The sequence below is a fragment of the Heteronotia binoei genome, chromosome 6 (assembly GCF_032191835.1).
Source record: "Heteronotia binoei isolate CCM8104 ecotype False Entrance Well chromosome 6, APGP_CSIRO_Hbin_v1, whole genome shotgun sequence".
Classification (NCBI taxonomy): Eukaryota; Metazoa; Chordata; class Lepidosauria; order Squamata; family Gekkonidae; genus Heteronotia; species Heteronotia binoei.
In genome coordinates, this window is record NC_083228.1 from 54,150,922 (window position 1) to 54,167,367 (window position 16,446).

Consider the following 16,446-nt stretch of genomic DNA (forward strand, 5'->3'; position numbering starts at 1 on the left):
TTTCATATCACCTTCAGTCACTTAACATATGCACATGAATTTATTAATTTTTCAGGTTCAAAGAGACACTTTGCAAAGCAAGTTTACAATAATTGAATGAAAATAATTACAAAATATATCTAGTAACAAAGCAGACAGTGAGTAATAAAGCACACTGTGCCTTACTTTTTTTGATGTTCTGTATGCAAATTGTACCATTAAACTTGAAAGCTACCTGTAAGACTTAAAAAGATTTGAGTAAGTTTTGTATACAATACATCTGATTACAATCAATTCAGGTACAGCCCAAAACAAATAGAATACTCATCTTTTTTTAAGAAGTGATACTATTTGCATGCTAGTAGGGTTGCCAAGTGACCTGGGCAAAAAATTCTTTCCCTTTTAACAGAGGCTAAATGTGTGGGAACGGGCAGTTGCAGCTTTTCATGGCACAGTGGGAAACCACATCTCATTAAGCCTCTGTTTAAGGGTGCTGAACATTTTCCTTCAGGTTGCTGACAACCCCAGATGCTGGATATGAAACATCTAGCACTAGAGTTGTTGCCTTTTTCTGGTAAAGACTGTGCCTTTAACAGCTGCATCCTTGGCAGGAATTTAAGAAATATAGTTTCTCCCAGCACTTAGATATAACGATAAAGGAAACTCTACCTGTTGAACTTTAACTTGTCAAGCAGCTGATCAAAGCTCAGCCTTTCAAGAAAGAAAAACAAAGAATAAACACTGTTTCTTTGTTTCTTGCAGGCTTACAGAAAACACACAGGCATGTTGAGTATATTGCGCCAAACAATTTCATAATTAACACAAGTAGCTTTACACATAATGCAATACTTGCTTTTCATCCACTAGGACAGCTTGGAGGTCACAGTGACAAGTTTTCAATTTTATTTATTTATTTGTATTGGGTTGATTGAAGGCACATGGGGGCACAAGCCCTAGAAATGCTGTGACCAATTACTGTCAGTTTACAGGTCTTAAAAGCATAAGACTCCTGGAGAAGGCACTTTGCTTCTGCTTTCACATAGAATGATCCATCTTAGATAATGCAGACATAGAACAGGCGACTATCTAAAAGCAGTGACCCCACCCTTTTGATCTGTTTTTATTCGTATGACAATTTATTATTCAAAACAAACATGAGTATTCAACCAAGACGTCTTTACTTGGGAGTCGGCACTAATATAATGGCCTGTGTTCAGATTCCACCATGTATGATTCATGCATAGAATGAAGACAACACATGTAAATTTCAGTTTCAGATATGGAATTTAAACACAAGATTTCTGCTCACATCAGTTTGGCCTAGAGATAGTATGCAGTATCCTAAATATGTATAATATTGATGCAGCATATGTAAAATTGTAAGTCTCTGAAAACAAATATCCTGGTATAAATAGTACATAGAGAAAGCTGCCCAGCTTTATAATCATTTACCCAGGAGTGCTGCCATGGAAGTCAATGTGTTTCAAAGCATTCTGCAGTAGCTTATATAAAAGAATTAATGCAACTTTCAAAAGCAAGTTATTGGCCACTTTCTGGGTACAGGAATTGCCTATATTTAATACAGGGTGCAGAAAACAAAAACTGAATAGTATTTTTCTGTGGCTTTAGGAGAATATCCCCAACATTACAATATTTATCTTATCTGTAGTCCCCTATTGTCATTGAGACTCAAGACAGATAACACAGTGCAGGTCAATACAATCAAGAGGATGGGACATCCAACAAACAGTGCAATAGGATTTGGATCCCAGAAGTCTGGAATCAAGCAGGAATCTGAACAGAACTGAAACACAGTATATACATTACCATGATATGTTAAACAAACCAAAATTTTCATAGTCTTATTTACTCGCAGCATCAGACAATATGAACTATACACAGTAGTACAGCCCACAGTTACAAACCCTTTTACCAAAGCATATCTCTGGAACATTTTATTACATGCATTACAGTCCTATCATCTGTGCCTTTCTGAATAATTCAGTTTTGCACTTGGGGTAAAACCTGGAGAGTGGGAACTTTTTTAACCTCATCAGGCAGGGCATTTCATGAGGTGGGTACCACAGCAGAGAATGGACATGTGCAGGTATTTGTTGATATTGTCCCTTTTGAAAAGCACTGTAACAAAAGCAGAGTACTATGCTTTCCAACTTATTGGATTTTTTTTAAAAAAAATCTACCTCATTCTCCAAGAAAAGAGGTTAGAAATTAAGCAAAAACAATCAATTCCATTTTAGCCATTCTTTCTACTTAGTCATCATTTTTAAACATTTGGATGACTGATCACTTACATTCATATTGTCCCACTAACATGAAAATGAGTGTTATTATTTACTGCCATATTAATTCCTTTTAACTAAAGTGTTGAGACCACTACTGTTATGTGAATAACATTTCAGAAATTTTGGGATATATACTTTACTATGATTTACAACCTTTTAAAAACAAATTTTGTACATTTATAAACATTCCAAATTAAAGTAGATGCCAAGGATTAAAAAAAATATGGTAATTTGAACAGATGTTTCCTGCAGGAAATGTTTCAACAATTCAGAATCACATGGTATTTGCAAGTTGACAGATGTCAGCATGGAGAGACAGAAAATCCAACTAATATTTGAAAACAGGCAGGACCTGTGCCATTATAGTTGTAAAAGTTAAACTTTCTATGATACATAGCAGTCTAGTAACTTGTACACTGATCTTGTGCAGGGGGTTGTTTAGAAAAAATATAACCATTGTTTGGCTTTTTGACTAGAATTTGGCAATAAAGGCATAATCAAGGATTCCACCAGTGAGATGAACTGCTTCTATTTTTCTGTAATATAATCTGTAACAATCAATGCATCTTTTGAATTTCAGTATTCTTGAGCAATGCATTTTGCAATGGTGTTCAACTGAATAATTGAAGTTCCTTCGTATATGGTTCCTGAAATAGCCATAGGGGGTCAAAAATCCATCAAAAATATAGTTATTAAAAGAGTTATCTGTAAAGCAATTATTAAATATATAATCAAGGCAGAGCCAAAAATATTACAGTATTGGTCTATACACTACAACAGCAGCAATATGTAATTAGTAGCAGACAACTAGTAGACAACGTCATGCATAGATATGAAGCTTCATTACAGAGGAAAGTGTAAGGGCAAGTTCAGACAATGGATTTTTTAGTGCCTTAATGGTACACTTCTGTGAAGTCAGGGACCCAGTTCACCTGTAGGTCCCATTTGTGGTCCTGTTGAGGGGGGGGGACAAGTCAAAGAGGGCAGGGCCAGCTGCATTCAGCTAAGAAGCCCAGGTCACAAAATGTATTCCACTGAACAGCATTATATGTGGCTGGGTGGTTGGAATTGTGAGAATTTAGGTCCACCCCCTTCCCAGTGCATGGCCTATCCGAGGTCCAAAACTGGGTCATGAGTGAAGGCAAAAAGGGAGGATGGGACCAACCAGGGGGCAGATGTAAAGCACTGTGCTGCTCAGTATCTCACCCTTTTTGCCCATCCTTTGTGTTTTCACCTTTGAGAGTAATGACATGTGGGGCTTAGGGGCTGTTGCCATGGGGGAGGTAATGCAGCAGGAAATGCACCGGTGATGTTATGATTATGAATGCTTGTTACAATTTAACTGTCACAACATAGGAAGGTGGTAGCACGGGGGATGGATCCATTTTAGGAAAAAATGGACCATGTGCCCATTTTTCCTGAGTATGGGGATCCTCTTAAGGGATTTTGGGGTGAGGGTTTTCAGGAGCATGCCCAGTTTGGGGGCTGCCAGGGATTACATTCAAGCTCAAAAGTAGACTATATAGTGGTATAGTTGTCCATGTGGGATCCAGCATCCTGTCATGTCTGGCAGGCAGGTCAGTCAATGCCAGGATCTGGGCCTCCATGCTGTGCCAAGGCTTCTTACAGCTGTAACCGATAAAGTTGTGGCCAAAAGTTGAGTTGTAAGAGTGTTTATTGAGATATGAATGGAGGGGGAATCCCTTGTCTTCTTTGTCCTCTCCCCTCGGTGCTGGGACTGCAAATAGATCTCACAGACACAGCATTCTGTATATAATGCTGTTCAGTGGAATGCATTCTGTCAATCTATGAGCAAGTAAGGGCTGAAACAATATTATTCATGAATGTGTGAATGGCTCCTAAATTTGGCTACACATTAATTTGTCTGTTTGAAACAAGACATCACAATGCATACCTTTCTATTAGCATGGAGCAAACCCTTCACAGGCAACTACAGCTGCTTTGCTGTGAGAAGATTTCATGTGGCTGCTAGAACTACACATGAAGGATAAAGTATGTGGAGGAGATATTCTCTGCACAGGGCTTTCCTACATTACTGCACTTGAAGGACACTACATTTGACCTACATTTTAATTCTGGATATAACAAAATATAGTATCTTATAAGTTTCACTTTAGGATATTAGGATATTAATCAGCACAAGATCAGTACATCTGGTGTCATTTGACTTCTAGATCCTTATGTGCATCTGTTGCTGAATGTCTGTATCGGGGCAAGGTGGCCACAGAACAAGATGTTCAAAGGGGGAGGAATTATTTTGGTAACTTCCTGGTCATTCACCCCAAACTCTGATGTCATGTACAGTAAATGATTCATGATAACTGGCTACTTACCAATTTTGCAGTCCCTGTAATACTTTTCAATAGGGTAATCTTTTGTGAAGCCGACTCCTCCCATCCATTCAATACATTTACTTGTTGTTACAGTTGCAACCTATGAAATGTACAGCTAGCATGCTGTAAATTGCCTTAGAGTCAAAGCCAAGGTATTTGTTAGCCCAGAGGTCCCCAACATGGTGCTCATGGACACTATGCTGCCCACCAACACCTTTCTTGATGCCCACCAAGTGTTTTTAGAATGTGGGCAGGGCCAGGTGGGGGTTTTGCCCAACAAGGCTTCTGATTTCCTGTGCAGATTTTTTTTAGAAATGTTGCTTTGACAGCACCTGCTACAGAAGGACAAGTATCTTCTCTGTGGGACTGAAGGCAAGCTGCAGCAGCCATTTTTATGGCTGGCTCCACCTTCTGCTGGAGCTGCTGTGTGGTAGCCATTTTGTGACTGTACTCTCTATGATGCCTGCAGGCTCAAAAAGGTTGGGGACCCCTGTGCTAGCCTGAGAAGTAAGAAAAGGTGGGGCCTGTTACTTCTTCATTAACTGCCACCACCACAGCTGCCTTCTCATTGTCAGTTACTTCAAACTTTCTATTTTGAGTGCCACAAAATAAAGAAGGTGCAAAGAAAAACTCTACTTAGATGTGGGCTGTGTGCATATGGGATAGCACTCTATTTTTATGAATAGTTCTACCTGTGGAGGAGAAATCCCATCCATGGATGGTCTTTTGCAAGCACAGCTCTGCTGAGGGGAGGGACAATTTCATCTCTTTGTTCCTCCTTGCTCCATCCCACCAGCCTGCAACCCCAAGATGGATCTTTCCAGGTGGGTGGAGCATTACCGGTGCTTATGGAGGGGAACATGGAAAAACTTGTTCCATGCACAAGTAAGGTAGGATACTGGCCAATGCTTAAAGATTTATGCATAAAAGAAAATCATATGCCCTTTAATGATGCATCAACATTAAAATAAAACCCAAGCCCAGCCAATCCCAAATTTAGCTTACCTCTGCTGCATAATATTTGGCCATGCTTGCCTCTTTGATAAATGGCTTTCCAGTTTCTGCGAGTCGGGCTGCATTGTAGGTAAGCAATCTTGCAGCTTCTAGCTGTACAGCCACCTGAGCAATCTGATGTTGCATTCCCTGAAAGAAGTGAGTCCCTCATTGCAACAGAGCTTTTGAGAAAAATCAACCCTCTCTCCCTGACTCCCAACTAAAATGCTTTGCTGAGCCAAAAATACTTAACTACCCCTAAGTTGTCAAGAAATTCATCATCATCATTTTCATGTCATACCATACACAGGGTACGATCACATGAGAGATATGGCCCAACCTAGCCATGCCTCCCATCCGGATTTAATGTGCACGATCACATGCACATATCTGCCTCCCAAGTCCCGCCTGTTCATACCTCATTTTAGGATGGACTGGGACCGGATTAAATAGCTGGTAGCAAATCTCTAAAGCATATGTAGGGCGTGTTTCCCAGCTGTCTGAACAGCCAGGGGCACATTGTGCATGCCCCACATGTGCATGAGCAATCTGAACACTCCTCCTGCATGTGTGGCCTGTGCCTTTCCCAACAGCAGGGCAGGGATTGTGTGAATTCCTTGTGTGATTGCACCCAATGTAAGAACAACTCTTAACAACACTGGTTTTAAATAAGCAAAGCTGGCCTAATTCCCCATGTAACAGCTGTTTTTAAATAATATTTGAATTTGGTTAAGATCTCTTTTACTAAGAATCAAATTCAATTTACTGGCAGTGCCTTTCTATCTAGCCCACTTCCTGTGTCAGAACTACTGAGAGGATACATTTTTAAATTTCTTTTTACCTGTGCTTGTTTTAAGTTGTCATGCTATGCCAAGTAACCAAAGAAACAGCTGTCATTCCACTTGCAGAGTTTTTCGGCTACATCAGTGTTGTGAAAAGCATTCAATTTTTTTGGACATGCACTTCAAAGGTAATTCTTATAATTTATAATTACAAACAAGTTATAACTTAGAATTACCTGTACACATGCAACTATAACATTGCGTCCTATGGTATATTAACTTTATTATCAAAAGGCATCATTTTGACATCTCCTTTGATAAACGTTTTCTCTTTACAACGTGTAGTAATCAATACCTGAAAATCAAATATGCTTTTTCCAAATTGGGTCCTCTCCTTTGTATATGGAATTGTGTGATCAAAGCATCCCTGTGCCAATCCTAACATCTGTGGGTGAACAAGAAAACAAAATATTACTATCATGCAAATGCAAAGTGCCTCCGACTTCTTGCTAAAAAAAAAAAAGATGGACATGCCACAGGAACTGAACAGTGAAGGCTCAACCAGAGGTGCTATTTAAGGCTGCTGCCTCTTCCTACTTCTGCTCCCCTCCTGCCTCCACCCAGAGCAGTGAACAGTCCTCCACTTCTGCTCCCCTCCTGCCTCCACCCAGAGCAGTGAACAGTCGTTCACTTCTTACTTCCACAAGTGCCTTTAAACACAACATAGCAGCCCACATATATACCCAGCAAGCTTTCTGAACTCTCACAAGAGAAACCTGCTGTGAGTTTGCGAAGCCTATTGGGTCTAAGAGAGATATGGAGTGGTGCAGTATAGCTCAGATTTATCAGATCTCAGAAGCTAAGCAAGATCAGCATTTGCATTGGAGACCACTAAGGAATCCCAAGTTTGCTATGCAGAGGAAGGCAATGGCAAACCACCTCTGCTTAATCACTTGCCTTGAAAATCCTGTATAGATCCAGTTGGATCTGCCACTGTCAGAGAGTGCAGAACTGATGCAACCAGAGAGACTAAATGACAAGTACTGAATGTGACTTTGCTTGCTAGATATTTGTGAGATTCCTTCACTCCTGAGATGGGCCCCCAGCCTTCCGCTCTCCTGCCACTAAAGAGGGTGTCTGGCCCACTAGCCTCAGAATTGGGAAGAAGAGAGGGTTCTAGCATTTAGATCATTTTCCTTCCCCAGATGGGCTCCCTAGTTAAACTTATAGCACAGGGGGTTGGGGTTTTTTTTAATTGTCTCAACATATTATGGAACTTCTTTCCATTTCACTGGAGAGCCAGTTTGGTGTAGTGGTTAAGTGTGCGGACTCTTATCTGGGAGAACTGGGTTTGATTCCCCACTCCTCCACTTGCACCTGCTAGCATGGCCTTGGATCAGCCATAGCTCTGGCAGAGGTTGTCCTTGAAAGGGAAGCTGCTGTGAGAGTCCTCTGCAGCCCCACCCACCTCACAGGGTGTTTGTTGTGGGGGAGGAAGGTAAAGGAGATTGTGAGCCGCTCTGAGACTCTTCGGAGTGGAGGGCGGGATATAAATCCAGTATCATCTTCTTCTTCTTCTTCTTCTTCTTCAGGGTATCCAAACAAAGGCTGAGATCACACACACTAAATAATGCACATTTAATCCACTTTCAGTGCATTTTCCAACTGGATTTTGCCAATTCACACAATAAAATCCAGTTTGAAAGTGCATTGAAAGTGCCTTATTTATTGTGTGTACTAAGTTCTAACAAAGATACTTAACCGCTGATACAAAAGCAACCCTGGATAATCACAACAAAATCTAGACAATGGCTGAGATTCAAAAACTAAACAACAACAATAACAAAACCTCACAAGTAATATGGTATGTTCAAGGAAGTTATGGGCTTCAGCTTCCCAAATGCTACCTACTCATGATCCACAGCAAACCACTTTTGAAACTGAGGTAAGTTTCAAAAAGCTGTTTGTGCTATGGCATGGTGTGTCTGTCAAAAATGTCACTGAGGCATGCTGAAGTCCTTGGGCACACCCTACAGCAGTAGATAAAATCTAGTTTGTTTGTTAGTTTGTCAATTTCAACCTGTCAGTTTCAATCTGGAGAGGGGCAAGGTTGGGAAAAGAGTGTGGAATCCCCCTACCAGATCTGTTTCCTTAAATATGGTCAAGCAAATTCTTTTCCTATATCTGCATGAGTCTTACATATTTTACAGTGTTACGCACCTGTGCAGCTATCCCTATTCTGCCCGTATTGAGCATACCAATGGCGTATTTATACCCTTGTCCAACCTGGCCCAATATCTTGGTCTCGGGCACCTGTAGAATTAAACAAATAAAATTAGCCTTTCCCCTTTTTCAGAATCTAGCATGGCTATGATACTTGATTCAGTTTTGAGTGACATGGGATGAAAACGAACAAATAATGCTTTTGATTGATACAAATTTGGATCAATTTTGAAGCAGTTAAAACAAATCAAGTTCCAATCTGTGATTGTTAGCTCAAAGTTAAGCAAACCTAGACCTTCCCACCCCAATCTACTATTCAGCTTCTAGACTCACACTAACTAGAACAACTGCAGGTCCACTGAACTGCTCCATATTATTGTGATCAAATGTCCTTAGTAGCTTTAAAGGGATTACCTTCACATTTTCAAATGTTACAGGACATGTAGAGGTTGCTCGGATTCCCAGTTTATCTTCTTTCTTTCCTACATGTAGGCCCTCTGTATCTCGGTCAACAATGAAACATGTTATTCCTTTATATCCCTAAAAATAAAGAGATATGCAAAACTGTACTAATTAGCATTCCAAATATGCCATTGATTTAGTGATTCCCACACAATTGTTTCCATAATAGTGCTATCTCTCAGTAACGTACACAAAATAGTTTTATCATCCCTATTCAATTTATTTTTCCAGATATTATTTTTTAAATAAAAGGTTCACCAATAGGAACTTGATCATCACCTATTAGTAGTAAAGACCCATGCAAAGCTTCTTTGTAATTTCCCTAGCATACCTCAGTAATCCCTTCACAAATTTGTCGTCTGAAGGTCTAACTGCCTCCCCAGCAGATTTCCCTCTCCTGTATCTGATTCTATAACTAACATTTCTAAGGCACAAGCATTTATCATATCTAGAAATTGCATCTCTTTGCTGAAACATGAACCTGAGAAACAGTTTCTTTCAATTATGTTCCCCAAAGGTTAATCTACATGCCTCTCTCAGCTCTGAGGACCACAGATAGCCTTTACCATTTCCCTTGTCACACAACACATTACATGCTACTGTAGACGATATTAATATTTTGAAACAAACTGAATACCCTGGGACAATTATCCTGCCCAAAGAAAAACACTCTAAGAGCAGGGATGGGTGACCTAATAGAAGAGTCACATTTTGTGAGAATAGGCCTTATTCTGCAGGAAATCTTGCCACACATAGCAGCAGTACTTTCAGTGTTTGTTAGCTGCTAGCAGAGGCTGAAATATCTTAATTGTGATGCCATGTTTTTGTTATCCTTGCTCTGTATGGATATGGAGATGTCTATTAAAACTTGCACCAGTGTATTCAATTCCACAAAATATAGCTAGTTTATTTAAATTTATATTTCATGCTGTCCTGAAGGCTCACACAAATAAGAAAAAGGCAAACCCCAAACCAAAACAAAATGAAGTTTTATCACATGAAAGCAGGACCCTCCCCACTCCCCTGTGCAAAGCCAGAATGAATCCGCTTCAAAAAAGTGTTCCAGCTTAAAGTTTGTGAAGTCTCTAGGGGAGGGGAAGCAGCCAACATAAGCACAGTGCAAGACTATTTATGCCCTGTTATCTGGATTCAGATAAATGGCGTGTGTTCCCTAACTACTTACAGCAGAAGGATTTGCATTTGCCATCACCAAAAAGACTCCTGCATGTTCAGCAAAGCTAATCCACATCTTTGATCCATTGATGATATAATAGTCGCCTTTCTTTTCAGCTCGAGTCTTCAAGGAAAATGCATCACTGCCAGATTCAGCCTCTGAAAGGCAGAAGCTGCCCATCTGCCAAGTAAAATAATGTCGTTTCAGATATATTCATTGTATGCAGATTTTGAGAGCGCAGGAAGAGCAAAGTAAAAATAAACTAATAAAATGTTTCTTTCAACATCTTGGACATAGATTGTGAGTTTAATGACAGACATTGAGATGAATCAGGAAAGGGAAGGTTCAGGGACAAAATGGAATGGTGAAGGCTGTATCTTAGCAATGCTAGGTATGAGCAATGGAGTGGGGAAACTGTAGAAAGGAGGTAAATTTGGTCTTCTAATGGTGCTTGTGTGTGAATTATACAACCAGGACTCAAGGCAAACAGGAAGAATGAGAACTCACAAAATTGTCCCATGGTATGTGATAATATATGGCAATTGTGGATTCAAAAATATCAGTTCAAAGGTGACCTAAAACCCATTTACTCATATAAATAATACATCCTTTCCATTTCAGAAGACTACTAGTTTTTCATTTTCCGAATAATGAGTGCATCAGATCTTTATGCTGTTATTTACATGGCACAACATTGGCTGCAGTTCACAGAACACTTTTCTAGGAGTAACCCTATTGAGTAAAACTTCACTTAGGACTGCTTTCTAACTGTCCAGTCTGCAAGTCAATTCAAGCTAAATAGTTACACAATATATTCTTCTACACCTTCTTGTGTCTTTTCAATGAAAAATAAAATCCTTTGTGAGTTCTATCAGGGCCAAAGTCTCACAGAATCCCCACATAAAGACATCTTAGCCTAAACAATGCAATACCTTGGCCTTTACCTAGCAAAAGGGCATCAGGACATGGCTTACTCTAGAGTAAATACTCTAGACATGGCTTACTCTAGAGTAAATACTCTAGCAAAAGGGCATCAGGACATGGCTTATTGCCAGCATGACAAAGTATAGCATATCTAACTCTAACCCTAACCTTGCCTTATTTAATCCAGTTTGACTCTCACTGATTATAACTGAGTGAGATTATATTTCTGTTTGCATTTGATTAAGTGCTTTGTAGACTGCACTGGAAGGTATAAAAATGATTGATGAAATACCCCAGTTTCACTATACTTTTTGTTAAAAACATTAAAATCTAATGTATGCCCCTTTGGTGTTACTACAATATCATGAGGTTCTGGATTGGAATCTTAATCTTTGGACTGGACTCTTAACTTTTGAGCATGACAAAAATTCTGCAGAATTATGCTAACATATAGTTCATTAAATCTTCACTCACCAAGTTTTTGGCCAGTCTGGGCAAGTAATTTCTCTTTTGTTCTTCGGTGCCATATGTTGTAAACAATTTATTGGTTAATGTATTCTGGAGTTCACATACAAGAGCTACTGATGGATCAACCTTAGCCAGCTCTTCGACTACCAGAATGGTGGAAAAAAAAGAAGATCCAGTTCCTCCATATTCTGAGCCAAGGTCAATGCTCATCAACTGAGAAAGCAAGAATGAACTATTTTAAGACAAAAAAAATCTTGTAGATCATGGCATATTTCAAAGCTAACTTCTCAAGCAAGTTCTAGTGATTTCAAAGGAGTTTGTGAATAAATCCTATTGAACTACGGGGGATCCCTGAATATGTTATAGGATCTCAGTTCATTTAGCAGTCTGACAAAGTGATCCTGACACAGTAATCCTTACATTTGTATTGGTGTAACTTTGTATCTTGGCTACTGTACTGCTGTAGCAGTGTTTCTTGGAATCAGAAAGGTATAATATTAAAATATTCTTGCCACAAGTGTCATTTTATTTAAATTTGTCACAGTGCTGGTTTAAGTTAGCAAATATTTTCCACCAAGATTTACTTCTACTACAACTGCATAAATTATCTATTTGCTAAGTAGAAGGAAAACTAGCAACAATTTATTCACAAGAAAAAAGAACAGCAAAATTTAAAGTATGCTGTCTATGTTCACTTGCAATTATATAACTTTTATTTTTTAGATGTTATGAGGTAAAGGCTGTCCCCTGTGCAAGCACCAGTCATTTCCGACTCTGGGGTGACATTGAATCACAACGTTTTCATGGCAGACTTTTTAATGGGGTGGTTTGCCATTACCTTCCCCAGTCATCTACACTTTCCCCCCAGCAAGCTGGGTACTCATTTTACCGACCTCAGAAGGATGGAAGGCTGAGTCAAACTTGAGCCAGCTACTTGAACCAAGCTTCCACCAGGACTGAAGTCAGGTCGTGAGCAGAGCATGGACTGTAGTACTGCAGCTTACCACTCTGCACCACGGGGCTCCTCTTTAGATGTTATAGAAGTATACATATCCGCACATACACACATTTAATAATTTTAAAAACTGTTATCTCATCAAGCTCAATGTACAAAGAGAGATTACAGAAATATTTCTTAAAACATACAAGAAAAAAGCACAAACCCCTTGTTCAAAAAGACTTTGTAGAACAGAATCATCTAATTTTGCATCTGCATCCATTTTTTGTACCAACGGTGCAATTTGTTCTTGAGCAAACTTTTTTACTATAAGCAAGAAAAGATACAAATAATTTGATTATTCGTCTTTAGACTGAGAATGCCAGCATGGTATAGTTGTTATTGTGCTGGACTGGGACTATAGAGAGCCCACTCATCAGTTGATTTTGGTCCAGTTACACAGTCTCAGCTCAAACTACCTAACTGGATTGCTGAGAGGATAAAATGGCAGAAAGAAACCCTATGACCCCTCCCTAAATTCACTGGAGGGATAAAAACAAGCTACATAGCTAACCTCAAGTAATTCAAAACAAGTGTAGACTTCAGAAGCATAGGTCAACAGCAGTGGTGGCTACCACTGGGCCTTGGTATCTTGGCAAGTTTTCTGTTCACAATCGCCTTTGCTACTCAGTATTGTGGTGAAAGGAGGGTGGCACTGCTGATCCCTCCCCCCCAAATACAATAAAACTAAGTATGCAGCCTTGTTATTTAAAAATTAGTTTTAAAATAAACTAGGTATTGTGAATAAAAGCAACTTGTTAACAACAGTGAACTATGTCATTCAATGAAACATAAAGGATGCTTTGACACAACCCTTCTTGAAATAATGGATCCCATCACAGGGGCCTGTGCCCAATGACTTTGACCAGCTAGAACTTAGATACATTACCCATTTCTTTAATCATTATCTCTTCTTCAGTAAATGTTTGAAGTGGAGCACAACAGAAATCACTGTGAGAAAAAGCTTCTGAACTAGATGAGTTAAAGATGCAAGGATGAGTCATCCTATAGCAATATGGAGATGCATTTCGTCTTATCTGTGGACAAAGAAAATTTTAAAGAGGATCCATGTTAAAAAATATCAAGCTGACCTGTAGCTATGTAGACCACTCTCTGCAGTGCAATGCTACTGGGAGGAAGTTATACATGATTAATGAGCCCCTCATCACTTCAACTGTACAATAATTAAGGAAGGGTGGTCTGAGAGACAGAGAGGATGGAACAGACCAAGCAAAAGACTATATTCACCAAAGTGCAGAAGTGACCTGTCAGGCAATTCCCTTATGATTACAAATGGGATGAAGACCAGACACAACTTAACTTGACTTACCTTCTTAAGCTTTACCTCCTATGGAAACTAAACCTAAGCAAATGTTACTAACTTGAGCTCAGATTGTGGCAAAATAATTCAATGTAAGATACCGTGCGCAGTAAAGAACAATGATTATGAGTAAGCATAAAACAGGAGTCAGCAACTTCTCCCAATGGTGAGTTGGACTATCAAATGACGATCCATGTGTGGACTGTGTCTGAATAGGAGGAAAACCGTTTGAGCATACCCTGTGTGTGCCATTTTGCAATACCTTTAGGGAGGCCACACATTAGAGTGTTAGCAGACCAGATAGCATCTTGGTCTGCCCAATGAGCTGTAGGATGCCAACCCCTGCTGTGTAGAGTCAGACTGTAATAAGTGTTTGGATCAAGTCAATCCAGTTCCACCCTTAAAAGATTCTTGCTGGCAAGTAATAACTGGACAGAGATTGCACTGTAAAAAGAAAACATTTGCCTGTTAAAGATTGTTATGCTGAATGCCATTTATGATGGGTATGTGTGCGTGTATAGGGTGCTTCACAAGTACTAAATAACACACATTCAATCCACTAACTGGATTTTATTGTGTGAAATGGGAAACTCCACTTGCAGAAGGTCACTAAAGTGGATTGAAACTGTATTATTCAGCATGTGTGAAAGTGACAACACATACAGTTGCAGTCAACTCAGAAAACTCACAGGAGGTTTCATTCTTAGCATGTGCGAAGCAGGCCATATTCTTGCAATTCATAACACTCTTGCAGCACCTTAAGCATTTTTCTCCAAATAGAGATCTAATACCAGAAATTAATTAGGTTGGCAGGAAACTCAAGGGTGTCGAACTCATTTGTTATGAGGGCTGGATCTGACATAAATGAGACCTTGTTGGGCCAGGCCATGTCAGGCCGGGCCGTGTGTACCTATTTAAGATTAGGTAGCAGAGATATAAACTGCTAAAGCCAAACACAAAGATTATTTAAAAAAAAAAAAACCTTTTAAAACATGCTTAAACAGCACTTGTTGGTCTTAAAGCTGTTATGTAGAAGGAAGCAAGAGAGAGGGAGAAGGAAGCAATTGCTCACGCCCCAAGCAGCATGTTTGACACCCCTGGTTTAAAACAATAAAAGGCAGAAGGGACAGTCAGCTCAGCTACTCTCAGCTGCACATTCACTGTTAAATACAGATACCACTTTTCACTGTATGCTTAAGTAAATACACAAAAAAACCTCTCCCAGCCTAGTTAGATCCTTAACCTGTTATGGACCAAATACAGATTGCAATAAAAAGGTCATGAAAATTCTGCAAATGCTTCTGTCTTCAGGCTCCTACATAGGCAGGCTGCAACCTTAGATAGAATGACATGGGACCGATGCGAGATTTCCCCTTGGGTTCCTACCCACCTCCCCACATATCAAGCAATCATGAATTTTTAAAGACAGAGGTACCAAGGCTCAAGATCACCTGGAAACGATCAAACTGTGCCCCCTAGTCCCAAACTATGGGGGACAAGAATAGCAAGGAAAATGCAGCGCTACATAACCTTACGAAATAGATCAAGATGGGCGAGCAGTGACTCACGAAAACTCATACCCTGCCACAATTCTTTTTGGTTAGTCTTGAAGCAGAGTTACTCCTCCCCTCCTTCCCCCCTTGACAGGGCTTCCGCGCCTTTATCTGAAATTGAGGCGAGCTTTCTCCTCCAAGCCGGCAGAGCCACTTGTACAAGCTCTGTGCTTCCACCCCGTCTACAAGGGAAACAACTTCTTACGGTATAGCCTTGAATCTGGGAACAGACCCCGGATTTCAGCGCGTTGCTCTCCTTCCCGCACCGCCTCAACAAGCACAGAGCACGCAAGGCCGCCATCGCCGTTGTGCCTTGCTTTCCCCCGTCCCGCCTCCTCCCCTCCCCTCCCCGTCCCGCCCCTTCAGCTGGAGAAAGTAAACCTCAGACTGGCGGGAGAAAACCTAAGAGAGGTTTTCATTAAAAATAAATAAATAAAAATCCCCAAGAGTTTCATACAATCTACACTACCGGTTCTACCTGTAAAGTGGTGGAAGTGCGTAAGACTAAGAATAAAAATCAAATAGGACAGCGTGAGAGCCTTCGTTTTGTCTCAGCACTTTGACATATCTTCCTTCTAGTGGCCCCCAGTTTGGTTCCCAAGGGACATGCTGAAGCGTTTCTTGGTAAATGCTTGAATCCAAGGCGTCTTGAATGGAATGCCGGGATTGGGGGCGGGGGGAGAGGACCTGGGAGTCAGAAAACAGCTGAATTTACCTGGGACAGGTGCACCACAGCTTCCTTACAGATCTATTGTTCCACTTTTCTGCCCTCACAAGGGCCACCAAAGTGGCTAACAAATTAAACCATACAATAAAGACCATACCTTAAAGACCATTAAAAGTCGCAACATAGGCTTCCTTTCCTTGTGGCCTGGGACAAACCCTTTCTCCTGGAGGCCAAAGACAAACAACC

The 16,446-nt window shown here is 40.2% G+C and overlaps 1 protein-coding gene across 3 annotated transcripts; it reads right to left on the reverse strand.

Moving 5' to 3' along the window:
* Nucleotides 1-1,092: 1,092 nt before the first annotated feature.
* ACADSB (acyl-CoA dehydrogenase short/branched chain) lies at nt 1,093-15,851 on the reverse strand. Of its 3 annotated transcripts, none has more exons than XM_060241459.1 (11): nt 15,739-15,851; nt 13,549-13,696; nt 12,826-12,926; nt 11,669-11,875; nt 10,280-10,450; nt 9,049-9,174; nt 8,632-8,724; nt 6,767-6,856; nt 5,642-5,779; nt 4,637-4,736; nt 1,093-2,929 (listed from the first exon to the last, which is right to left on the reverse strand). In XM_060241459.1, exons 1-11 carry the CDS (start codon nt 15,832-15,834, stop codon nt 2,859-2,861), a joined length of 1,341 nt encoding a protein of 446 aa, XP_060097442.1. In that variant the 5' UTR covers nt 15,835-15,851; the 3' UTR covers nt 1,093-2,858. The 3 variants fall into 3 exon arrangements, with proteins under 3 accessions (XP_060097442.1, XP_060097444.1, XP_060097445.1); XM_060241461.1 differs by having other exon boundaries at nt 15,766-15,841; XM_060241462.1 differs by lacking the exons at nt 12,826-12,926; nt 13,549-13,696; nt 15,739-15,851 and adding an exon at nt 12,083-12,251.
* Between the last annotated feature and the right edge of the window lie 595 nt (nt 15,852-16,446).

What these genes read in the sequence shown, in the direction of transcription:
- ACADSB (XM_060241459.1), bottom strand. Translation starts at nt 15,834, where the DNA reads ATGGCGGCCTTGCGTGCTCTGTGCTTGTTGAGGCGGTGCGGGAAGGAG. An exon ending in GATAATGATTAAAGAAATGG is followed by an intron (nt 12,927 to 13,548) that starts GTAATGTATCTA and finishes TCTTGCTTATAG; the next exon opens with TAAAAAAGTTTGCTCAAGAA. An exon ending in TTACAGGGACTGCAAAATTG is followed by an intron (nt 2,930 to 4,636) that starts GTAAGTAGCCAG and finishes TGGCTATTTCAG; the next exon opens with GAACCATATACGAAGGAACT.